The sequence below is a fragment of the Odontomachus brunneus genome, unplaced genomic scaffold, assembly GCF_010583005.1.
Source record: "Odontomachus brunneus isolate Ranch 3 - 2012 unplaced genomic scaffold, Obru_v1 Obru_scaffold_060, whole genome shotgun sequence".
NCBI lineage: Eukaryota > Metazoa > Arthropoda > Insecta > Hymenoptera > Formicidae > Odontomachus > Odontomachus brunneus.
The window spans coordinates 1,902,422-1,928,117 of NW_022639510.1; the positions used below are offsets into that span (position 1 = coordinate 1,902,422).

The 25,696-nt window shown below is 38.3% G+C and overlaps 4 protein-coding genes across 18 annotated transcripts; 1 reads left to right on the forward strand and 3 right to left on the reverse strand.

Moving 5' to 3' along the window:
- Window positions 1-177: 177 nt before the first annotated feature.
- On the reverse strand, window positions 178-9,015 carry LOC116846016 (major facilitator superfamily domain-containing protein 6). Of its 12 annotated transcripts, XM_032819312.1 has the most exons (13): window positions 7,205-7,244; window positions 6,933-7,047; window positions 6,622-6,714; window positions 5,912-6,004; window positions 3,594-3,761; window positions 3,000-3,301; window positions 2,412-2,742; window positions 1,687-1,877; window positions 1,456-1,592; window positions 1,196-1,311; window positions 820-1,065; window positions 416-562; window positions 256-326 (listed from the first exon to the last, which is right to left on the reverse strand). In XM_032819312.1, the coding sequence occupies exons 5-13, from the start codon at window positions 3,649-3,651 to the stop codon at window positions 256-258; spliced, it is 1,599 nt and encodes a 532-aa protein (XP_032675203.1). In that variant the 5' UTR covers window positions 3,652-3,761; window positions 5,912-6,004; window positions 6,622-6,714; window positions 6,933-7,047; window positions 7,205-7,244. The 12 variants fall into 12 exon arrangements, with proteins under 12 accessions (XP_032675211.1, XP_032675203.1, XP_032675202.1 ...); XM_032819311.1 differs by having other exon boundaries at window positions 6,933-7,230; XM_032819321.1 differs by lacking the exons at window positions 5,912-6,004; window positions 6,622-6,714 and having other exon boundaries at window positions 7,205-7,233.
- A 96-nt stretch (window positions 9,016-9,111) lies between these two features.
- On the forward strand, window positions 9,112-17,766 carry LOC116846014 (transferrin). Of its 3 annotated transcripts, XM_032819306.1 has the most exons (17): window positions 9,112-9,272; window positions 9,371-9,450; window positions 10,323-10,432; window positions 11,105-11,213; window positions 11,345-11,478; window positions 11,947-12,077; window positions 12,145-12,289; window positions 12,446-12,603; window positions 12,747-12,868; window positions 12,957-13,108; window positions 13,438-13,684; window positions 13,833-13,981; window positions 14,058-14,222; window positions 14,500-14,598; window positions 14,681-14,796; window positions 15,317-15,472; window positions 17,492-17,766. In XM_032819306.1, the coding sequence occupies exons 3-17, from the start codon at window positions 10,327-10,329 to the stop codon at window positions 17,675-17,677; spliced, it is 2,175 nt and encodes a 724-aa protein (XP_032675197.1). In that variant the 5' UTR covers window positions 9,112-9,272; window positions 9,371-9,450; window positions 10,323-10,326; the 3' UTR covers window positions 17,678-17,766. The 3 variants fall into 3 exon arrangements, with proteins under 3 accessions (XP_032675197.1, XP_032675198.1, XP_032675199.1); XM_032819307.1 differs by having other exon boundaries at window positions 9,371-10,432; XM_032819308.1 differs by lacking the exon at window positions 9,371-9,450 and having other exon boundaries at window positions 9,116-9,272.
- LOC116846020 (probable isoaspartyl peptidase/L-asparaginase GA20639) lies at window positions 16,070-17,244 on the reverse strand. The gene is made up of 3 exons (XM_032819326.1): window positions 17,001-17,244; window positions 16,720-16,934; window positions 16,070-16,618 (listed from the first exon to the last, which is right to left on the reverse strand). Exons 1-3 carry the CDS (start codon window positions 17,186-17,188, stop codon window positions 16,443-16,445), a joined length of 579 nt encoding a protein of 192 aa, XP_032675217.1. The 5' UTR covers window positions 17,189-17,244; the 3' UTR covers window positions 16,070-16,442.
- Window positions 17,767-17,774: 8 nt separating the features above from the next.
- On the reverse strand, window positions 17,775-23,933 carry LOC116846012 (WD repeat-containing protein 60). 2 transcript variants are annotated; one of them, XM_032819301.1, is made up of 16 exons: window positions 23,778-23,933; window positions 22,595-23,356; window positions 22,396-22,515; window positions 22,138-22,313; window positions 21,802-21,952; window positions 21,135-21,296; window positions 20,939-21,079; window positions 20,553-20,864; window positions 20,311-20,483; window positions 19,856-20,069; window positions 19,625-19,776; window positions 19,399-19,538; window positions 19,254-19,312; window positions 19,013-19,167; window positions 18,796-18,928; window positions 17,775-18,718 (listed from the first exon to the last, which is right to left on the reverse strand). In XM_032819301.1, the coding sequence occupies exons 1-16, from the start codon at window positions 23,787-23,789 to the stop codon at window positions 18,596-18,598; spliced, it is 2,985 nt and encodes a 994-aa protein (XP_032675192.1). In that variant the 5' UTR covers window positions 23,790-23,933; the 3' UTR covers window positions 17,775-18,595. The 2 variants fall into 2 exon arrangements, with proteins under 2 accessions (XP_032675192.1, XP_032675193.1); XM_032819302.1 differs by having other exon boundaries at window positions 18,570-18,718; window positions 21,135-21,275.
- Between the last annotated feature and the right edge of the window lie 1,763 nt (window positions 23,934-25,696).

A 25,696-nucleotide genomic window follows, 5' to 3' on the forward strand; every position in this document is an offset into this window, starting at 1 on the left:
TGCTGCTTTTCTGCTATCAAAAATTTGTAGCAGCCCAGGTAGCAAGGTGACGTCTAAAGACGTCTTAAAACGTCATTAACGTCTTAATAATGTCTTAATGACGTCTTTAGACGTCACTTTGCTATCTGGGAGGCTTTGCTCAAAATTTGTTTGCGCAGGCTTGACTATCTAACTATATAGACATAAAGAATATTTTTATTATTCTAATAATTACAATGCGTTTTGCGTCACATCCTTATCTTAAAATATATAAAATCATGTTTCTGCAATGACACAATGTTCTTGTGCATCTTCGGGCTTTCTAAATACAACATTGCTGCGTGTATCTGCAACAAAACAGAAGTTTTAGAGTTTCTCTTTCATAATATTCGACAGAACATCTCTGTCATGCGTTTGAGGATATTCGATTTCTCACCTGGCGTCTTATGTTTTAAGTACAAAGTATGAAGAACAAAGTACATTAAGGCAGAGATTGCTGCGAGCATTGAGAATATCCTCAGCGTCGTAGCACCACCAACTTTCTTGTACAAAATACCTCCTATTAAACTGCCAACTGCATACCCTGAGAATATTACAATAATTGCATTATATAATGTAAAGCTATTCTCACTAATTGCGAAAAAATGTTGTTCGTATTTCACATTATTTATACAAATTATTTTCGTTATCATTCATAATTCTCGATATGTAATCGCATATATATCAAGCAAATCTTTCCACTATATTATTATAATTTTATGCGAAGTACTTGCAGTTTTGCAATGTATTATTTTTGCGCCGTTCCTGCAAGTTTCCTGTACTATATAGAAAGAAGCTTACCAAATCCATCATCCATTCCTGCCACAATTCCTTGAACGGTAGCTGACGTTCCAGGTGGTGCGACTGCACTCGCGTATGCTACTATTGTTGTATAGCAGAGCGCGTATGTTGGTCCCTGCATGACCAGTTCCACTGGAAGCACCCACCATGGCGTTGGCGCTAGAGATATTAATCCCAATCGCAATGCATAACACACGAAACAAAAAGTGAAAGTGTAACCATATCCAAATTTCTTCAATATCTTGCCTGAAAAGAAGTAAACGAATATATTCGTAGGCCATTTATGAGCAAGATATTTCCATAAGCGATTGTCATCTGTACAACAAACTCTATATGCGTAACGTGAAAAAGCGCGTAGATATTAAATAAATATTACCAGATAAAGAAAAGAATATTATCTCGCCGCCAAGAGTCTCTGCAGCTGTCGTTAGACCTTCAATTAATTTAATTTCACTCATATAACCAGTTGCCATAGCGAGATCTTCCAGGTACCTATAGAAACAGATTATATTGAATATAATGAATATCTTACCGCGCGACTATGTCTACTCTGATTTCTATTAAATAATTGTGTAATAGTAAAAAATGTCTATTAGTAAGTACATTATGTTAATAAGGATAAAACGAAAAATTTACCAGAATAAGAAGTAAATCATAAAACTGTCAAGGATGCCGGCGAGGGAAGCGAAACATAGGAATATAGCGATGGGTTTTAATTTCAAAAGCATGAATACATCTTTTAATATGCTGCTTGACCCTGAAATAAGTGGCAGCTGTAAACAGAATACATAACGGGAAGTGAAAACGTAAGAGTAAAATCTCATGTCGTTTTGCGCATCTTAGTTCTTTTCTTAATGCAGAGCTCACCTCCAGTTTTTTGCAGCAAATCAAATCAACGCAGGTAAACGCGAACACCAGAAGAAATGCTGGTGTGTAAATTTTGTAGATATTTCCATGCGACCACAGGTCTATGGTATAGCCGGCTAGGAATGCCGCAATACCGAAACCGATTGTACCCCATACTCGTTGCCTACCATATCCCATTTCTCCGCCTTCGCCTAGAGATAACAGTGACTGTAAGTGATGTGATGAGGTGCTGTCCAATGATCTACACGATAATGCATAAAGTTTTACAATTATTTAATTATAATTACTTGAGCAAACTTGATGCTCTCTCTATACTACAAATTTGGTAAAATACCCAAACAGCATACAATATTTACAAAATATTTTAGAAATATAGATATTAAATATTTTTTAAATATTCTAATGTTTTCGTAAAAAAAAGATTTTCGTATGAAAAAGATTATGATGAATATTTACAAATATTTATAAAAAATATTTATTATAAATCTTTCATAAATCATAATCTTTTTCATAACAATATTTATGAAAAATGTTTTTCATAAGTATTTTAAAATATTTATTATAGTCTTTTTTATACCTGAAATTTTCGGACATGTAAATATTTATAAAATATTTAATATCTATATTTTAAAAATATTTTGTAAATATTGTGTGCTGTCTGGACGCAATCTTTTTGTACGTTGATTTGCGATACCTTTATAATATGTATTTTAAAAATTGCTTACCTAGCACGTCGAAGCAAATTGCGTCACTTATACTGTTGGAAACATTAAAGCCAATGTTCCCCAAACACATTAAGAGAATAAAGCCCCAGAAAGTAATGGATGTATACAGACAATGATCGTCGTCGAAATTGTCACAAGTAACATCGCAATTGCTACTTTCCGAATACAATGATGTTTCGTTCATATTTAATAAGCACGCTGTACTCGGTGAAATGCTTGCTTCCTCTTTAGCTGTATGAAAAGATACTCGCATAGAAAAATTTGTATCCTTGCATACCCAATGGCATGTAGTGTCTTTTGTACCATTACACAATCTCAATGCTGAGGTATGCTTAAATAAACAATAAATAATATTTAAAAAATATAGTTAAACGTGTCCTGCCTCTCAAAAACATTATAATCAAACGTTGCAGTTAGACAATTCAGTATTTCAAACTTTATATACTGTATTGCATATATCTTGGAAATGTAGAAGCCACTGCAAAGTTGCTCAAACGTTTCACTGTTTGTCATTGTAATGTATTTCGTTGCATAAATGACAAGATGTGTTATATTATAGCGAGACAATTGTAAGATCTTAAAGCTTACATGGTCCATATCGCAGGGCGACAAAGATGTCCAAGAAACATTTTGAAAGTGATGATCTGGCAGCAGAGGGCCTGGTAATACAGGTAAGAAGTACATTAAAACATAACAACTACTTGTCACAGCAAGTAATATTATAAAGATCAATTTTCTCCAAGTGCGGAAATAATCCACGACGAAGCCGAACGCTGGTTTGGCGATTAGGAAGAGGATAGGTAGACCTGCTGTAATGCTGCCCATAACTAATGGAGAAATGCCCAATTGTTTCCCATAAACTGGTAGAAACGGTAAAATCGGACCCATAGCTGAAATAAATGAGCAAAAAGTTATCATATTAAACGTATTAAAGAATTCACGATGTATATTGAAAGAAATTCTTTTAAAATACACTTATACACAATTTTACACGTGTATGTATGCAAAATGTAATTCTTGTAAAAATTTAAAAAATTAAACAAATTTTTTAGAAAGTGCCCAAAAATTGCACAAATCTCTACAGAACATCTTAAAAACATTCTGAGATCCTACATCCTGAAAACATCCTCAGAACATCCTCTAGAGATCTTGCGCTGTCTGGGTGATTTCTTATGTACGTACCCGCCATAAAGAAAAAATAATGCGCCTTGACAGGCAGCTGCTTGTAATTAATTTTCATTATTTATGTCTGAATGGAAATAAAAGTTGGAGTGTTTCAAAAATCTTCTCTCGATCCGACACTTTGTGTTTTCTCGTGAGAACGTGCTAAATTGGCGTCATGCTGCAAATCTGACAACAGAAAAACGATATTTATATATTTATAGGCAAAAGAACACAATATCCCAGGTAGCAAGGTGACGTCTAAAGACATCATCAAGATGTCATTAAGACGTCTATGATGTCTATGACGTCTTAATGACGTCTAAATGATGTCTTTAGACGTCACTTTGCTGGGATATACACAAACGAATTGTCGAACAAATGAAGCGCTCGATAATCGATTAATGAGACTCGAGGATCTGATTGGCCGCTCGTGGATTCAGTCAGAACCGCTAACTTCGTTCTGTTGAATGCAATCTTTCATACGTCCTTCATTTGTCCACGATATATCGAACTTCGACATATCATTCGTACAAATTTCAAATAATTCCAATATGGCGCCACGAAACGCGTGATTCATCTACATATTGTCGCGTCAACGCGTGTTTCTCGGAGTCCAGCCTTCGCGACAGCTTTTCCGCTTGTTTACACAAACTCCCACTCATTCGTCGCGTACATATGTCGCACAAATGTCTCCGCGCGAATGTTAATTACTCGTTCAGCAGAACGAAACAAATTCCCAACACTCCCGCGCTTCCAACGTCGAGTTAACTCTTGACGAGTCTTTTCAAGCGTTCACACTCTCGATAGACGCGTGCAGCAGAGATCAGCGCTGGGAGATTATTACCTCTGATTGGCATATTGGTTTGGATCTAATACTCAAGGCTCTAAAGCTATAATAATCGCAAGCGACAGTCGTTAGGTGCTTACTAAACACTGGCGTCTGTTCAATGCAGCCAATAGTTCGACTGTGAACTCAGGAAAATATTCGAACGCGGCGTACATGGCTGGTCGACGATAAGTTGGGGCCAGGGACAGGGGATAAGGGACAGGAAGAATTATCCCAGAGGAGGGATAAGTTCAGAGCCGTAGCAAGAGCTCGATGTTGAGCATAATAGGTACCTCTTTTTCTCACCTTTATTTAATCTAATACTTTCTCCTGTCACATTTTTTTCTCTTCTGGCTCAGATATATCTGATGACTTGAGACTCAATATAACCTTATTCTATATGCAAACGATGTAACAATGCGATAAAAAACAACTGATATATCTGGTGACTCTATTATAACTCAAATATATTTCTATTATGACTTAAATATTTTAAGTACAAACAGTGTAACAATACAATTAAAAACAAGTATATGTCTGATGATTCTCTTCTGACTCAAATATACTTCATTCTAGGTGTAGATTACTATAACAATCACAATAAACATTAACGAACAATAATATTTAAGGCATTAATGTTATGATTTCCTATTCAATAATGAATTGTTGAATGACAATGAATTGTTACGTACAATATATATTATCCCAGATAGCACAAACTGCTAAAAGATATCTTAAAGATGTCCAAAAGACATCCAAAAGGAATAAAGATATCTTTTGGATGTTTTTAAGACATCTTTTATTAGATTGTGCTCTCTGGGATATTACACTTACATTCTTGAATGGGAAATTATAATGTTAATGTAATATTAAGTTAATGCCTATTAGTTGATGTCTGTTAAGAACATTATTGAAAATAATGTGCATAATAAATTAAAGTCAATGTTTTTAATATCGTATGTTGCTAAGGAAGAAAACAAATGTGTATATTATAGTTAGTATATGATTGGAGAAGTTAAAGATAGATGGACAGAGGCACTAACTAGCTTGTTACAGCTCTGTAAAAAAGTAGATGGAACTGTTGTCGAATACAGATAGATACCATGTCATCCAGTTTATACATATGATTTGTCTTTGTCATGATAAATGCATTATAATTTTAATGTATGTGTTGTTTATAGATACATATATTATCATGCTGAATATATTGATTCTATAGAAACAGGACACACAAGAAACCAATAATCTAATAAAAAGAAAAAAATAAGATTATCATTATCTATATCTTTGTCACAAGATGTACCATACATGTAAGAAAAGATAAAAGAAACTGTTCAGCGAACTTTTAAAAGTAAATATAATTTTAGGTACTTTAACAAATTTTTTTTTCCTATAAATATATGTTGAATTAAATATGTAAACATATATAAATATATAAATATACACATAATGTAAAAATATGTATAAATATACATTGAAAATAAGAAAGTTAAGATAAATGATGACTCACCTCTACATGTTCACTAAAGAAGATGATTTTTACGAAATTATGCAGCAAAGCGTTGTGCTTCAAAGAACATTTGATGGATTGGAACACTCCGGCCTGATAATGATTGCAACATCATCGCTATCAGATAAAGACTCAATGACGACGTAAGAGGATGTAGATTGGCAACTTTTCTACGAGACAATCTCTCACGATATCGTTCAAAAGTCATATATGACGTTATAATTTACTACGTTTGGTAACGTTGAGTCCGACGATCCGTTGCCTTGTTATCGACGAACAGAAGCCGTAGATTATCGCATTGGCGACTGTCGATAGAGCGCATATACACAAGGGCATTTTCAAATAGAAATGAGATAGTCGCGTTGTATCAAATATTTTTTTATGATTTGTTTCTATTATTTAATTTAAAGATTTTATTTATTATTTGAAGAGACTTTTATATTGCGTATTAAATTTTTGTAATGAAATTTTCTCGCGCAGTTTCGAAATAATCTTTTCTATGAAATTAATTATCGTATAGTGATAATTATAATAGACATATATGCAGATTAGTGGTGTTTAATTGCACTCGATTTGTACGCGATATTTAAGAGAGAAATCAAATTAGTTTTCCAGGTATTACTGAGTATTACCAGGTCGACGCATTAAATTACACGATGATCTTATTTAACGAATAATGCGTTACCGACCTATATCGATGCGTTACGAACCTTGAGATTAATCGTTCCCGTTCTCCTACGCGACACAGCTACGATTCCTTCTGATGAATACGTTACTGGAGCTTCGATTCGTATCGTTGTTACCTGAAAGAGGGGCTTAACTACTGCATTTTTAATGTTAGTAATAGATGACAGCTTTTTGCGTAATTTTTGCGCGTTTGTAACATTGAAACTATTAATCGAAAATATTAATCGAAATTAAAAGCAAAGAACTTTGTTTCAGGTTTTCAAATGGAAGCCAAAGTATATTCGGACTTGCAGACGAGGCATTACCTAACATGAATCATACTGCAAAATTTTACCTGTTTTTATTGGTGAAGATGTAATCGTATTGGAAAAGATCGTGTATGTGGTTGAATTTTAACTGAAAATTCTCACTGGAATTTTTTCTATGTCTCTTCACTAATTATTTCTTCACTATCAACATAACACATTATCAACGTAACATCCCACACAGCAGAAATTCCCCGAATACATTACAAAGATATTATAAAGATATCTCAATATCTGTAGGATATCTCTATGATATATTCGGGACATTTCTGTTGTGTGGGACGTTATCAACATAACACACCAGATAGCACAGAGAATTCTAAAACAATTCAGTCGTATGTCACCAATTCTTATTTATTTTTAGATACAAAAAGAATTCTTTTCACTGAACTGAACTCTGAAGAATTCTTTTTACATCTGAAAATGAACTCAGAATTGGTGACATACGACTGAATTCTTTTTGAATTCTTTTTGAATTTTCTGTGCTATCTGGGACACATTACCGTGCGAGCGATAAAAAGACTGAGACGATCAAATACGTGAGTATTGTATTCATAAATCATAATTCTTTCAAGATTTAACTCACGCTGCAATATTTCATTCTGCGACCGTAGAGTCTACGCGTGCAATCGCTTATATTGAGAACAATGAAGTTTTATCTCGCTGCGCACAGTTAATTATGACTCATCCATGAATATATGCTCGTTACAATTTATCTATTATATTCAACCCTTATCATAGACGCACGCCCATCGATTCGATAACTCGTTCATGACTAATTTAAATCGCACAATGATTCTGCATCAAGTCGTGCGTCGTAAAAAAATGGAAGCGTCTTATGAATATAATTCGCATTACAACTTTGCTAATAACCATCAATGAATCATGTGCACAATGAACGCATTCATGCGAATTACAGTTGGACTAAAGACCGAAACATATCGCGTTCGCCGAATACGAAAAACACGCGAACGTTGTTAAAGAGATAAAGAGACAACCGTTAACATTTTTATTAGCTACAGGTGAATCGATAGTGGCGGGAAGGACGTGAAACCACTTTTTCATAAATGAGTCAGTATAATTAATTATATGCCTTTTTTCGTATAAATAAAATAAAAACATACAACAGAGAAAATAAAATTTATTTATTAAGTCTGAAAATATAAAGCGACTGTATAATAAGTAAAGATATCCAGATTCCATTTTCCTCTTAAGAATCTCTGATAAACAGAAAATTGAATAACAAGATATTGCCAAAGTTTTCTTCTCGCAGCTGGTGAAATTTTCTAGTATAATTCATTACACTATACAGGATAACTGAATTTAAGTGTTCAACCGCTCCTTTAGAGGTGGAATCAGATTGTTTACAAATCAAATCACAAATTGAATACAAAAGTTCTCTACTGTTTGGCAATTATAACACGTAGATTTGTGGGTTAATAATTAAAGAAAGTTGACGAATCGCGTGCAATCGTTTACCAATCTTCATTAATTGATATCTCAAAAATATACGTGTTATTTACACGTGTGATAGACAATTTTTTATTTAGTTTGACCTTATCCACAGGCACGTGACCTCATCCAGCAGGCGTCGCTATCACAGTTTATCTACAGAGCACGCGATTAGTCGCCAATCTTTTTAAATTAATAACTTAAAATTTCATATAGTTTGCAAGATGTTAAAGGACTTTATGCTCAATATCACTCCTAATCTACTTGTATACGAGTGATCATTTAAATCTGGATACCCAATGGAAAATTAATTAATCTTTTATAGCATCTGAACTTTTATAACAAGTGAGTAACCTTCATTCTATTGTTCTGTAATATGATTTGAAATAAACCAAGTGTAACATCCGGAGAATGAGCTCATTCACCATATGGGACATCTCGTTTGGACTAAAGTCCAATTTCTCTCACATTCCTCTGGTTCAATAACAACAGCGGCAATAAGGAAACGCATACGTACCCGCTGTACTAGCGTGCTCGATTTTTACTCGAAAACGCTGTGCGCCGGAGTGGAGCGAGAGCCAACGGCTCTATTTTTGGTCTCTTACGGGCTGTTACGGGCTCTTACGAGTCTCACTTTCGTAACATAATAACACGCGCGCGCGTGTATTACGCAGAGCCTCTCTCGTGGCTCCGTCGTCTCGATCTCTCCCACCAGATAGATTTAATGATTCCAGCTCCCTACACTGGACTTTCGGTCGGATCAGCGTCGGCCGCACATCGTCAAGTCAGCTGTCCGCGATCCAAGTCGCCGGACAGTCGGAAGAGTCGTTCGAGTGAGCAGAGAGGAGAGCTCTTCGATCAGCCGCCACTCGTGCCTCCCGCCTCGTGTACTGAATCGGGATTTGAAGTTACTAAGTGTAAGTGTCTCCTCACACGTGTTTGGCTCGGTGCCTCGTGTCTGATTGTCGTTATCTGGTGACGTATTCTCTGGATACATCAATCGCCTTCTTCCCAGACTCGCGCGGCGAACGAGACGAGCCAGAAGTCGACGCGCTGCTTTCCTACCGCATGTATGGCGAGAATCTCAACGTGAAGGTAATGAGAGAGAACTGGTAAGCCGAAACCGGCTCCTTGAGTCGGCGGGTCTCTTGATCGAGTCGAGGTCACGGGAACAAAACTGTCCGGCTTGGCAAGACCGAACATTCGTCGAATTTTGGAAATGGAAATTGGAAAATTTTCGATGCTTCTCGCAGCATCTACGACAATTGAAACACTTATTTTTATTTTGAACCGTTAGAGATAGATAGATTTACGCTTAGATTAATTAAATGCTCATCAGTGGAAGATCTCTTTGTCTGTATCCGCAAAGCGGAAATTCGGTCTAGGTGGGTTACGGTTGAATGCGATTCGCGCTGGTTAAATGATGTCACAGGGGCGGTTCGGCCGGTTTCGTGCGGTCGCCAGTTCGACGCATCAGCGAAAAGTCTCAAGGATAGGCGAGGAAGTGTACGAATCGCTGTTTGTATTTGGGTGCGCAGAGAAGCGTGCAACCGGCGGAGATCGCATCGTCATGTTTACTCGTCCTGTGAGCGATTACTATCGAGAAATCTATGTCATCCTAGATAATTACAATCGGGACGATAATCCGATTACTATATTAAGCGTTGAAGAAGCTGTTGTTGGATAATGCTGAAAAATGTTTTCTGATATCCTTCGTGCGTAAGATCTCATTAAAGCGAACGTACGTTAAACGATTATCATAATTGCATACGAAATACCGCGTGCAAGTGATTCCGATTGCACGTACATCCGCTCGGTGAAATGTAATCGTGTGATAAGCATATTTACCATGTGCCTGGCCTTTATATGATAATAACGACCGCGTTGAATAAGTTAGACGAGCGTATAGATTCATTAATCAAAGAATTTCACCGTAAAACTTGACAAAAGGATTATTTATTTACAAGAGGGATGGCGGCAGAGCCGAAGTCGATCATGGATTTTCGTACATTTGTCTGGCAAGTTTTCACGGCTGTCGCTCTCATAAACTGCTACGGACTCGCCAACGCCGAGAAACGTAAGTGAAATGCAAATCGCAACATTACTATCGGGCTACTCGTATCGTTAGCGCGTTCTTTGAGAATATTTTGTGAGGCAAAATTGCTTTTCGAGAATATCCTTTGAGATCGACGATATCGAGGAGTTTCGTGGAGGAAGAATCCCGCTTTGTGGCTCGTTCGTTCTGTTAAACTGTAAAATTACTCGCTGATGGTGACACGTGCGAATCATCGTACCGTCGTAAAAGGCAACCAGAAGGTTGCGGCCGACTGCTCGACAGCTTCCGCGTTCTCTTTCTCGTGAAACGACCGCGTACTGAAGTGTTTTTCCCCGTTCGACTCTTATAATAATCAGATAGATATACTATTAAATAACGGCGAGGCAACTTTTTTTTCTAAACGGCAATACGTTACAATCGATACTGAGAAAGTACTATTACGAACCGAAGAAAGGCGATGTGTTTTGAGATACACGCAATGTTGAAGAATCAAATCTCGTGAAGGGAGTGCAAAAAAGTTAGAATAAATTTGATCTCTCTCCACGAGCGCCGACAAGTCGATTATGCGAAGTATAAATAATTGCGTTAGTATAAACGTGCAAACACGTCCGGAAATAATGATGATATGACGAGGAAAAAATTTCTCATCCATTTCAAGATGTGACAGCGCTGAAAAAATACGTGATGTTTTAGTGAGACTATGCGTTGTCGAAAGCGCACACATTACAATCAGAATTCGCTCACTCTGCTCGAAACTGGCCGCATTGAACAGTCCGATTGCGTGTGTCCTAGACATTGACAGGTAAGACTCCCCCTTTTTCGGACAGAACAACGACTTAATTATGAAATTTATGAAATATATGTGACTCGTAAATCGACTAGTCTCCCATGCAGAGCGATTTCTCATACGAAACTATGATCAAACTGATTTAGATTCAGTTGTCTACGTCGATTGATCGCTGGCGAAGCCGATTTCGCTATATTGGAGCCAGAAGACCTCGTTGCGGCAGCAGCTTACAGGGAATACAATGTTCTAGTCACGAATGAGTTAAGACTCTTCCTAAATGGTAATTGAAATTTGAACAGAACACACGGAATATCCCAGTTCTACTGAACTTACCCTCCAACGACTCTTCATTGAGATATAACTTTACATCAATTTAGTTTATACTTTAATCTAAATAAATGTGTGAATCAATAAGATTAATTTATATTGAAATTTAGACTAAATGTAATGCAATTTTATCGTTTTGTATTCATCATTTCAAGTAGGACCGTGTATTCTCTCCCTTTGATATATCGATATATTATATCAATATATTTAATTATGTATAATACATAATTTTTTACCTTCTTTGATAGATTAGAGCCTGATTTACAATATACTTTTGCTTTCTTATTCTTTATTTTTTTCGAACTACTCAAAGTTTAAATTAGAAAGAGATAAAGAGAAAGAAACTGGAAGCAAAGAGCACATTGTAGATCAAGCTTAATACATTTGGTTTTACAAAGTGTGATATGACGTTTTCTTTTAGATAAGCAAAGTTTTCAAATGGTGGCTTTAGTACATAAAAACGTGGGACACATATGGGACGTGAAAGGCAAGCGATTCTGTCATCCTGGCTTCGATAGCAAGGAACTTGGCTGGACTAAAGCCTTCTCGATGGTGAACATCTCTCTAACAACTCGTTCGTACTCGTTGAAGTTGTACCGAGCATGACTTATCGTTTCAGTACTTCGAGAACTGGATAATCCCGAAGGAATGCGATCCCGACAAGACGCTGCTCGAGAATAGAGTGCACGCTTTGTCCAATTACTTCGAGATGGCTTGCGTCGCTGGTCTATGGTCATCGGACACGATATTCGACGGGCAATTAAGTACGCGTACAATCCGCGAAGGACGTGACACGCGAGTGACGTATTTTGCATGCGCATTTATTAGAGTTTATTCACGACCGTGTTCTACGTCAAAATGTGTCTGTTAACATTTTTTTTATTTGACTGATTGTTTTATTTCTTAATTTTGTCTTACAGAATCAAGATACAGGAACCTATGCACCGCGTGCGATAACCCAATCAGTTGTTACAATGACGACAAGTACCGCGGACGTGAGGGTGCTCTGCTGTGTCTTACTGATGACGTCGGCGACGTCGCCTGGGTCAGGCTGGATGACACTCTCTTGCACTTCAAGGTAATCGTCGTCGATTCAACCGATGGTCTCTCCCCAAAACGACGATGTAACAACTCAGGGAGAACCAATCTCACCTGTCAATCTAAGAAACGACGGACTGTAGTGCGATTCACCATACTAACGTCCGCTATGACTTGATGCAGGAGGAGGAGGTCGACAAGCGGAATTACAACTATCTGTGTCCGGACGGCGGCACCAGACCGGTCGAGTACGACAAGCCTTGCGTCTGGATATCGAGACCTTGGCCGGTCATCGTGGCTAGTTCGTAAGTTCGTTTCTCCGCGTGTGAGCGCAACACTTCGTCCTTACGACGGAGAAAAGTACACGAGATTAAAAACGGTCTGCCTCACCAGACAGATCGCCGAGAAAGTCGCCCGCACGATGAACCTCCTGAAGAATACTACGTTCGGCTGGGAAACGAATGTGTTGCAGTTGATGGAGAGCTATCACATTTCTCCGGTCAGTACAGAAAACCTGGAAACGCCCGAGGATTACTTAGGACGATGTAATGTATATGCAATACGGGAGATCTAGATTTAGTTCGCCGTTTATTCGCGACGTAAATTAATGTATATACAATATTACGTTGACGCATGCAATTTGTTCAGTCTTACACTTAAAAATCCGCAAAAAATTTTTAAATTGTCGACTGTTAATTAATCTCATACTTGTCAAATAGCACTTGAGAAAGATCGGTGAAGTCAGATGGATAGAAGTTTTATGAAGTTTTTATTAGGAATATCTAAAACCGCGCTTCTGATGATTCGATGCGCGCGTGCGAAATCTCTCTGTGCGAATCGACCATTCTAATAACCGTATTTCCTTCGGCTAAAGTCCCCGGTTTCATGAGCGCCAACAACCGTGCGAGCTGCCGACCTTCGCGACGAGTGCAGTGGTGCGTGGCGTCCAATTTGGAGGACCGCAAATGTCGTTGGCTGAGAGAAGCCTCCATCGTTTACGGCGTGGAACCGCCGATCTCCTGCATCCAGGAAACGAGCAGAGCGTCATGCTTGGATGCTCTGCGAAGTCGGCGAGCGGACATCTTCGTCGCGAGGCCCGAGGAGCTTTTACAGGCGAGGAAGTAAGTAAAGAGTTGCTTTGAACTGATGGATAAAGAATGTTTAAATTCAATCTAAACTTTCTCTTATTATGTACATGTACATTTATACGTAGAGACAACTGCGTTTAGATTTTTTCCTCAGCCTAAATAAGAGGAAACTTCCTTCCAGGAAAGGTCTGAAGCCTCTCGTATACGCGTTGTCAAACAAGAAGCAGGAATTGAACAGAATCGCGGCGGTGGTGAAGCACGACTCGAAATTCAGGACCCTAAGAGACCTCGAAGGTGCCAAGGCATGCTTCACGGGCTACAAGAGTGTTGGTACGACTATAAAAATAAAATTCAACTCAACACTTATTATTCAATATCAACTAATTGCAATCTCGTCTCTCGTCAGGCTGGAACGCGTTCACATCGACGATGAAGAACGCGTCTGCTGGAAAATGGGGCTGTCCGGACACACAGGCTGTTGCGAACTTCTTCAAGGATAGTTGTGTTTTTGGTTTGAGCGACCAAGACAAGAGCAAGCTGCCGGCTAATTTGTATTCCTTATGCAAACGAGGTGAGAAACAGACGTGTACGGGTACAGTCGCGGTTCATAAACGCGAATGATCATAAAGATACGAGCGAGTACAATATATGCCGGCATTGCACGTGTCCATTAAATTCGCACATTTCGTTAAACCAGTGCGACACGCAATATATAAATGCGGCGCAAATCGCGTGTAGTAAAATCGGTGCTGTTACTAGAACGCTAACATTACGGCGTGATTGTGTACGTATGAACCGAGTAAATGAAGAAGAATGACGGGAATATCGAGGCTGCGATCTTTTCACAGAGGAAGCGGCGGGCGATGATATAAGCGCCTTTGACTGTTTAACTTCCGGTCTCGCCGACGTCGCTTTCGTCAATCTGAAGGCCATTGAGAAGAAGACCGGTAAGTAGATAATCGATCATTACGACTTATTACTCCTCCTCTGTATTTTTCCACAGCGTTTATCTAATATCTAATGTCGCAGGTAATCTCGATCAAAACGACGCAACTGGAAGTAAGGGGTACAGATTATTGTGCTTGGACGAGCCGGACATTGAGAAAACAAACCCATGCTTACTCACTTGGACGTCTCTTGGCGCGGTAAGATTTTTTTTTTTTTTTAATTGTATTTTCTTAAAGAATATGCGTCGAGAGAGAATTTAACTTTGATTTATACGTTCATTTCGTTTGGCCATTATTACGTATACATCTGATATCTACGTATATATGTACATCTGATATCTACGATATATACGTATTCATCAAAGATGAATCGAATCATAAAAGTCGCATATTTTTTATTCGATTTTATTACAGGCTGCGTTCTGAAATTCACTGCCAGTACTGAAATTCTATAGTATATGTGACATGAACTATAGATTTTCAGTACTGGAAGTGAATTTCGGAACGCAGCCACAGTTGACATTAATCTAAAAAAAGAAAAAGGAATTCAGTAACACAAGTTTATGTTGAATCTAATAAAACAGAATTTAGATCTAACGATCTAAAGAGAAAAGAATTCAATAGACATATTTTTCAAATTTCCTAATGATGCAACTAAGTTAACGCAAACGTGAATTCGTTAGCTTGTAAACGTTAACATGGGCTTTCTCCATCATAGGTGATAGCGCACGAGAATGTCACGAGTCTGAGGCACGAAGAAATTTACTCGATGCTGCTCGAGATGGACAATCTGTTCGGCATAACCCTGAACGGGCTAACGCCCGCGTTCTCATTATACGGGACTTACGACAACGTCAGCAGCGTTATCTTCCCCGTAAGTTGAACGCAAAGTACTGTCGTTTGAAAAATTGCATGTGTTCCGCGGGACAGAAGCGAAGAAGATGTTATCATGACAAAATTGATGACTGATGCCCACGCAATCGTCGGCGAGATTGCCTGAAATTGACCTGCTGAGTACGTCTACTTGCGTGTCTACGTGCGTGTAGAATGCGTTACATGATGCTGATTAATCGGGATCTCCGCACATACAGTCCAACGGTCGCTCGAGGACGTCGATCTTCTCGGAGAACTTCTCATTCCTCGCACATTCGTAGTACACATAGCCTTTGTCGCAGCACGCCCATGGAAAATTCGCGCATCTGAAGGACACGATCGGTGTTCCTTTTGTGATTATCGCAATCGCATCCACGTCGGATACACAGGTTTGCTCCTCGAAATCCTTCAACACCGTGGCGACCGCGTTGTCGATTGGCGCTGTCTTTCGCCGAAATCGTTTCGCTGAGCTGGCGCGTAAATGTAGATAGCTTTGTCGCAACCCGAAACAAACACGGAACAATTGTCATTGACGCAAATCCCGCAACCGATCACTGTGCCGGTCGTGCTCACGCTACCGTGAAGCTTCCCCGGCTTCCCAGCCGTCGAAGTGCCGCTAGCGAGTCGTTTCTTTCGATCGCACGCCACGACTCCAACCGCGCCGACCTGATAAAATTTATTTATGCTAGTGAAATTATCTATATTATATAAATTATTTATACTTTAAATATAACTTAATCTGTGTGCGCGTGAAACTAATCAACCTGTAGAAAATCAGGCTCAGTTTCCAGAGCCTTCGACGTGGTGGACACAATCATCGAGTTAGCGTTTTGCTTTCATTTCTCGAACATACATCCCGGTATACACTCTTTCATGGTACACGGTTCATCCTTGTCTCGTGTCTTTTCCGTATCTCGCTTCTTATCGTTAGGCATCAATCACAATCAATATCTTAAAAATCGATCTCGTTCCTAATTCCCATTAGTTTGAATTTTACCGTCATTTTCTTCCTCTAACAACGTCCAAGAATTTGATGTGTCTACCAGCCAACCCGACGGTAAAGTGGGAATACCCGACTCCAAGACGAGCTTTTGCGCTCCGTTCTCGACTATCAGTACGTGTTCCGTTTGTTGTAGCACTTTTTTGGCTAGAAATGTCGTGCATCTTTGAGGTTCAAGCTGGAGGCAATCGGCCAGATAAATATTCAATTCAGAAAACCTATTGAAAGACTCGAGGCACGCGACAAACCCAACGTTATGGGGTGTTCTATGTTCCGAACTGCGCCCACGCAACCCGCGCGAAGACCATCTGTCATCATCGCGGCGTCCATCACGACCTCTTTGTTGGCATCCAACAATCCTCCGTAGGCGCAGTTGAAGTATTTCTTGCTCTCCATGTGGCAAGTCGCGCGCTCGACCGCATCCACCGAAGAGCGCCCTTTGATCAGGTCGCTTTCACCGCGGCTTCCTTCACCTGCATTGATGAACGTCAATTATTAACATAATAATATTATTATGATATAAAATAACGCGTTTACAAGAATTAGTTTAACCTCCTTGAGCATAAATTTCTGCGCGTATCGCGGGATTTTCCCGATGCTTCCGTGAACAACGATAACTAGGTCTACTCGCGGTAACGATTTCTTTCTCTCTCTTTCCTGCGCATCGGCATCGATCCTCTCCAAGAGTTGCCTGATCCAGGAACAATAGTCGCACATTATCACGCTAGTGATAGGTGTCTTCGCGTCTTCACGAGAAAAGTCGGCATTTGCTGCATGCGTGTAGCTACTCTCCAAAAGAAAATCAAGTAGCTATTTCGCCTATAAATTTCGAAATGCAAAAACATGCTGTTCGTATGCGCGTTGTTCAATAAAATCGACAATGTTATTTTATTTTCGATCGTAAAATGTTATTTTAAATTCGATCGTACGGCACTGAGATATAATAGCATCGTGAGCGCTCAAGGAACGTAAATTATATCGTCGCAGGAATGATAACGAGCGTAAATTTTATTGTCGCAGGAGGAGACACGTAATTTGCAGTTGCACGGTTATCAAATCCAGAGTGTGCGCAGTTACGATCAAATCATAGAGGATCTTCTGAGGCAGGAGGCTTGCAACGGCGTAAGTGTACGAATCTCTCACTTCTCGGGGATACTTTCCCTATGTATGGCTATCGTTACTTTAAGTCGATTCTTGAACTGTTAGCACGACGATAATTACGCTCTCTATAAGAATATAAGCATCATTGTATGTACCATGTAATATAATAAAGAAGAGAACGCGTGTTAAGTAGAGACCAGCCTGTGTATAAAATGTATGTATATTTCAGCTATACAATCCTCTATCGTTCAATTTATACTCTTCCTTAAATATATATACGATATATAATTTACACAATACACAATACACTATATAAATGTACGTATAAATGTGTTATAAATGTTATCTATCTATATAGACGGCGTTTATCTTCTTGGACGGAATACGATAGAAAGTTATAGTCAGTGGAAAGAATATTGCAACGCTCCTGTTTCAATGAGCTTCATCACGTATCTGTATCTAATAGAACTTATTTTTCAGTATTTGTTTTTGGTCATTGTCAAGAGATAATTTCCCTATTGAATATCGGATACGTTCTAAAGTTCGTTGAGGTAAATTTTCTTCTTTCTCTCACTGACTGTACACACGAATAATAAGTGCAAAAATCTCGATCGATGCACGTGTCGCGCATTTGTACAGTATACAAAATCAACACCGGAGTTGAGTGTATCGATTATACGACTCCGAAAATTGTACTTTCATGTTCGGTATTATCAGAGACGCGATCAATGTTATACTTGTTGTTTCTCATAATTCTTAAAAATGTTACAAATTATAATACCGGTCAGAAGAGATTGTCCCGTTGTCAAACGTCAATGAAATGCAACGAGTTGCTTGCAACTTGTACTGAAACGATACTTATCTGAACGTCCAACTTATTTGCATTGCAAGTGTACGTGTAAATTGGAAGTATAAAATTCGTGTCTTCTCATGACTGAATTACTATGCAACTCTACGAGACTATTGGTGTGGTTAACTATATAATTCACTTCTCATTGTTAATTCATATAGTGATCCTCCTGTTCAGGAAACTGAGACATATCGCGAAAAGACGTTGAGTTCCTGTAAAAATTCTTCCTTCCTCGAATAGTAGAAATCTTTCCTCAGTTTATGTACCTCCACGTCACCAGATTCCATTCCAACAGCCTAAGAAGTATTTTGAAATTCAGATTCTTTCTCAAAAGGATTCTTTCTAGCATATTTTTCATTCTATTTGAGCTCACCAAGTATTGATTCGTCATATCTTGGTCCATCGTGCAAGGAGACAACTGCATGCTGCTTATCATTCCCCACTTATGCATGGGGAATGTATGTACAGGACAAACGTCACTCTCGCTCAAGTCCCATACGTGAATTCTGTCGGATTTGCAATTTTCATTCATTACATCGCTTTTCCTATACTCTATCTGTCGTTTGGATTACTTAACAAGAGGATCTTACCGCGACTTATCGTCCAGAACATATATAGTTAATGGTTTCGTCTTTGACCATTGCAGAACTTTAATCCTATTTGTGTACTGTTCGTTCTTCAGCTGTATGATGGGTCTTTCCACGTTCAAGAAATGAAGCCGAATCGTTCCATCATCACAGCCGACCTAATTTAATTGCAGAAGTCATATCGATGATTCTCAATAAAAATGAAGTAGGATTTTAAAGTTGAGTTAAATGAGAAGTCTCTTACCAAGAAGAACGATTGACCAAAAGGACAAACGTCAATGCACGACGAGTTACCGCATTCGCCTGTAATATTTAGCACAATCAATAAATGTTAGACTTCACAATGCACATTTAGAGTCATATCAAAACGATAGGACTTAGCAACTCACTTATCTCAGCTGGTTTGTATGCTAAGGGGTTAGTTCTGTTACCGATGCAAGTAACATGCATGACATCGGTGCTGTTAGTCGCGACGTAAACGTTATTCGTATCCGCACTATCCACATGCATATCGAAAAACGCACTCGTTCTAGAAAAAAGTCGGACGATTAGGAAACACTTTCCATCGGGCGTATACAACGAAACGACGCGATTTTTTTCACGAAGTGTATTTACATTTTCGCGTCTCCCTTTCTCAAGGATGTTTTCTGATTCTTTATGAGTCTTATGTCGCCCCAGTGAGAGAGTCCCAAGTCGTCGATAATTACACCCATATTATGCACGATACTCCACACTATGAGACAACCGTCCTCGTCTAAGCTACATATCTGTTAAATTCGTTATGTACAAGCGAGGATTAGTAGGACATTTTTTAACGACAGCAAAGCATCGCGAGCGTATGCGAACCTGAATGGGGACGAACTTGTCGTTCTTTCCTTTCGTAGAAGCGGTCTCGATCTTGGACAGCACGCGTATCGCGACGATCTGCGATGTGTGCGTTTCCGACTCCGTGTTCGCCGTGGTCGTGTAAGTAGGGGTTCTTATTATCCAGTCCAATTCGTTGTCCGTGACCTTCTGATGCCACATCTCATCTTCCTTAAGATCCCAGAGACTCAACGATCTATGGTCAAAATGTTTCATTCTTAAATAAACCCAAATGATGTGTAAAAATTTGAAGAGGAGAAATCAACTAAATATGATAAATGGTAAAAGGCAAATGAGGATCAGCACATTGATGTTGGTGCACAAAAAACAGTAATCTATTTGTAATATCTAATTAACAATATAAAATTAAACAATATACAAACACATTGTAATTGTATTCAGTACACATTTAAAGAGAAGAAACTTAAGTCACATACCCATCCTCGAGTCCGGCAAATACCACGTTGTAATTCGTCAAATGAAAACAGCAAGCAGTGATGGGACACTGCGAGTAGAACAGTTTCTTAGGCATTGACGGCTCGGAAATGTTCCAGACACATCCTATGCAACAGTCGGTGATGTAATCCTGCTTACTGATGGTTTCTATCTCCTGCATTAAGATAAACCAAAGATTAACGACGTTTCGTCGAGTTGTATCGAACGACGGTTAATTACTCACCTCTTCCACGGGAGAATGTATAGTAAGCAGAACTTTACTCAGAACGTCCGAATAATGTATAATCTTAACCGCTCTGCTGGATAGAAACGTCACCGTGTTTATGGAGAGTTTGACGAAACCGTCGCTGAATGGTAATTCCTCCACATCGTTTTGGAAAACGTTGCCACCGTGCTCTTTTTCCTCCAATAATGACAGCACGACCGTGCCGGCGCGACTCAGAAAATCATTCAAGCGTAACACGTCGTACGACGGCCGTAAGGGAAAATTTATATCCTCCGAATCCTCCAGATCACTTCCTACGCCGATTTGTTCCTGCAAATTTTAACGAAAATAAGAACGTGGATTCTCTTCATTGTATGTTTGTAGACATTCAACTAATCAATTACCAATTTAAACAAGTTTACATCCTGGTTATCGTGCAATTCTTTCCTGCAAGTTACAGGAAATTGCGTCCACTTGTTCCTGTAAAGCATCTCGTCCGTTTGTATCTCAATGTCTATATTATCGTCACCGGTTTGAGTAAATATCTGCAAAACATGACATAATAGAGAATTGATCAAGTTATAATTCACCAATGCGTACTTGTTGAGTATTCAGCTTTCCGTAATTTCTTATGAACTCGTCGTAAGGCACGGGACTGCACTCCAGGATCGACCATTCCATAAAATCCAGCTTTATCATTTCCAACAATTCCTCGCCCCTGCTTCGATGCTTTCGTGAGGTCTGCGAACGACAAGGAAAAACCTGTTGTCGGTATGTAAAAATACATGTGGGATATTATTAGGTTGGTGCAAAAATCGTGTTTATCACGTGTTTGTTAAAAGAAACAGAAAACAAAATTATCCAATTTCGAAGAATCATTGATTTTTACGAATGATATAAATAACATTAGTATTTCTTTAGACATATTACCAGAACTTCCTATTTTCTTCTTAATTTATTAAGAGAATTTAATAGAAAAATTATAAATCTTTTGCACTGTATAACATTAATTGGTAAAATATAAAAATATAAAAAATTGGTATAAATATATAAAATCAAATAAATATATAAATATATAAGTTATATATATATATATATATATATATATATATATATATATATATAAGTGTAAATTTATAAAATATAATAATTGATAATTGTTATATACATTATTTTATCTTTTTAATTATAATAATCCTCTCGAGTAATTATAACAATTATTCAACGTGACAACATATTACGACATATCCTTGCAAAGGCAAATTACCTCATCGCGTCGATTTTCCTTCGACTTGCGGAAGTCTATGAACGGTACCTGCGACAATGGCGGAGATTTAGTAAAATCTCCAGAGCGACTGTCTTCGAAGCCCTCGTCGGTGGAGGACGGCAAAGACTTGTTCTCCGCCGGTCTGTCATCGCTGCTTCCAACATTGAATATAAACGTACTAGATTATTTGTAAATTCATGCTTTATTTCCACAAGATAAACAAGACTCTTCAAGATGTGCAAAATGAAACATGTGTGACAAACAAACGATAGAAGAGACAGCGGGAACCAAATATTCGTCTATTCCTTCTGATACCTGATCCCGGTTATCACAAACCTAAATGTTTTGCCGACCGGCTCTCTCAGCTCGGGCAACGGCGGTGTGTTCGACTGATTTATAAACATAGATTCCACCCGCGCTGCTCTCTTCCTCGCCTCCGCGAGATCGTAGTGTCCCGAGTCCAGCATGCGTTCCTCTTCGACTTTTTGCTCCGTGCTGTTCACTGTGCTCTTCTACGACAGACACGCTTTCGTTAAAAACTCTAAAATTAATCTTGTCGCCTGATGCTAAAAACATCGAACAGATTATCACTACCTTCTTCCGCATCTGCAGCTCGATAGGCTCCAGATGAGAACTGCTGTCGCTGCTGTCCGACCTCTCGCTGATAGGCGAAGTCTCGCTGTCGGTACACTCCTGAAAGTCGGACTCGTAATCCTGAAAAGCCACACGAAGCGATGTAAGTTTACACTCCAAATTAAAACCGCTACTTTCGCTTGCTCCTCTTCTCTTTTACCTCGAAATCGTCCTCGTACTCGTAGTCCACTTCATCAGAGTCCGCCTGCGCGTTTGAACGACTCTCCTTGCCTCTCGCGGTATCTCTGTTCCTCTCCACGTTCTCTGCGTTGCTCGGCCGCCTTATGGCACTATGCAGCATCTTAACCTCGCTGGGACTCAGCGTCCTGGACTTCCTACGTTCTCTAGACGACATTCGCGATTTGGCTCGTTCGACTGCAGGAGCTTTTTGCAATTGTCCCGTGTCCCTCGTCGTTCGAGAGGTCTTCTCGTTGAGTTTAACATTCAGTTTGCTCGTGGTCGTCTTCGGTACATATATCGTGCTGAGACCTCTTTTCTCCGAGTATCCAGCTTCTCTGGATTTCCGTTTCTTCATCGTGCTATCGTCGTTTGACTTAGTAGCAAGCTTTTCAGTCCTCATCTTCGAACTCGTGCTCACTTTTGTCGAGTGATTGGACAATGAAGCTTTAATCAAGCTAGATTTTGACGTCGAGGGTGTAACACTTTGTTTGATAATTTTAGGTTGAGAGGTTCCAACCAACTGTTTGTTAGTGCTTCTAGTTGATTGTGTTCTACTCGTTGAAGAACTATGTGATGACTTGGACGATCTATCCCCATCACCTTTGTGCTCGGTAGTCTGTGATTTTCTGAGCTCCAATTTTCTCGATGTTTCCATGTGATTCTCATTGCTTGATGGATTCTTTGGTCTTGACCGTGTACGTGTCTTAATATCATCCTTAAGCTCAGCTTTTTTAGTAGCTCCCTGAAAAAGAATAAATTATCATTAATGCATTGTGTATAGAAAGTACAGGCTTACAATAACATATCGTTACCAACATCATTGTTTATGAATAAAAAATGATGAAAACGAGTTATGCCTTGCGTGAATTCTCATAAGGAGTGTGCATGCATAGGTAATGAGTCACAAAGTCCATATTCCATTATTACGACGAGATGTACTATTGACATTTACCTAGTTTTACGGCAAGCGAAATGTCGATAATTTCGAGGTTAATTCGTATAAAAGGAAGCCTTGACCGTAAAATGTCAAATTCGAGCACGCATGTTAATCAAGAAATGTGAAGAAAGTGTGACTCGTGATTTTATCTTTTCTCTTATAATTAAAAACATAGTATGCAATACGAGAATTGTGTTGACACATTATAAGCACTCGAAACACTTACTTTATTAGACATTATGCTGTTAATTGATCGGTGTTGACAGCTAGGAGCAATCGTAGGGCAACCATGATGTAAACTAGAAGTCTGTTCTTTTTAGCTGAACTGTCTGAACGAGTGTACACTGATTTAATAAGTTAAAGTGAGACAAGTATATTTTGCTCCAATTCGGACAGTTCAGCTAAAAAGAATAGATTTAGAGATGTAGTTCAGACTTGGTAAAAAAAAAGAAAAGAAAAGAATTAGTGCAAGTAGCAACAAGTGCAAGTAGCAAGTAAAAAGTGCAGCGAAAAAGAACAAACTGCAGGGTCAACGATGTTCGACTAATGAATCGATATTCGAGCTGCAGAATCAATTATATTTTCGATGTTTTCAGGGGGTCGATTGTGTATCTCGAAACGGAGTGAAAATTACAAAAGTAAGAAAATTCACTAGGCATTAGACTAATAAAGTTACATATATTCTAGTAAATTTGCTCACTTTTGTCATTTTCACTTTGTTTTGAGATACAAAATCGACTCCCAAATTCGACTTGTTCTCGAGACGAGTAATTTGAAAATAAAGATCCCTTTGAACTGTCATTTGGCTATATTTATAGTTAGTTTAATTAGAAATAGAAAAGTCACATGACGAGTTAATGCTTAAAAATAAAAGGTCTAACTCGTTCGTTAAATCACATCGCTTGAGATTAAAAGCCTTTGTGTTCTATTGTTAAATCGCAATAATTAATAATAAAAAGTTTTATTTGAAGTACCGTTGAGTTATTTTTTAAAATAATATAATGGTCTAACTTATTGTTAAGTCGTATTACTTGAAAATAAAAGTCCGTCTGATTTGTCATTGAGTCGTACTACGACTTCGATTGTTCATTGAAGATGAAGATTGATGAAGATGACTCGATTGAAGATGAAGTGGCGCCTTGTAGCGGAGACTTTGGAACTAAATTCAGAGACAAATTTAATTTTTCAAGAAAGGTTTTTTTGAATATTAATATATATATATATCAATATACAATATATTCATCATGTAATCAATATATGTACATCAATATACGTAATATACATCAATCATATAGTTACTTTTCAACATTATTAATTTCTCAAATTTTGTTTTGGGTCCTCGATTCAAGCTCAGCGAGGAATTCCTTTTTCAAATTCTCTATATTCTTTTAGCTGAAATTCAAACTTTTTTCTTCACTTAGCCAAGACTCGAACCCTACTACTCCTCTACTTACTCCTACTTACTCTACTTACGCTTAACAGATTTTTAATCGATACCACTAGATGGCGCCACGTAGACCATAGCGCTCTAAAATTATGATTAAATTGTTAACTTTCCTAACAACTTTTTATAAGAAAAATAAAAGCTTCAAAGTGCTTTTGGCCCAAAGATTCCAACAAGTCACCGTCTTTAAAGTAGTCATTAAAGATTGAAATCATAGTATTACTTAACGAGTCGGATAACTTAAAATTTCCAGATTTTAAGTCAGTACAGGTCTTTGAAACATAATTAGCACGGAAATATACGTGTTACTCGTAGGAAATTATTTGTAAGAGGTACTGAACGATTATACCGATTGAATGATAATAATGCTAAAATAATAACAATATTAACAGTAATATACCGAGAAAAAATATGACAGGAAATACAACATAGATAACACTTTCTTTCATAATAAATAGGTTTTTAATAATTTATAATTTGTTCGCTATACATATCGTGTTAATTGCAATATAAAAGACATGGTCTTGAAAGTCCTTAAACATCGTTTAATTTATATACGAAGTGCGTAGATGTTTCATAAAGGTGTCGTATGCGGAAAAGAATCTAACGACAACGACACGCGAGTCAATATATCCGGTCGATCCGAGTCGCGTTTGAAAAGCAAAATCTCCCCTCTCCCCTGATGCATATCCTCAAATTAC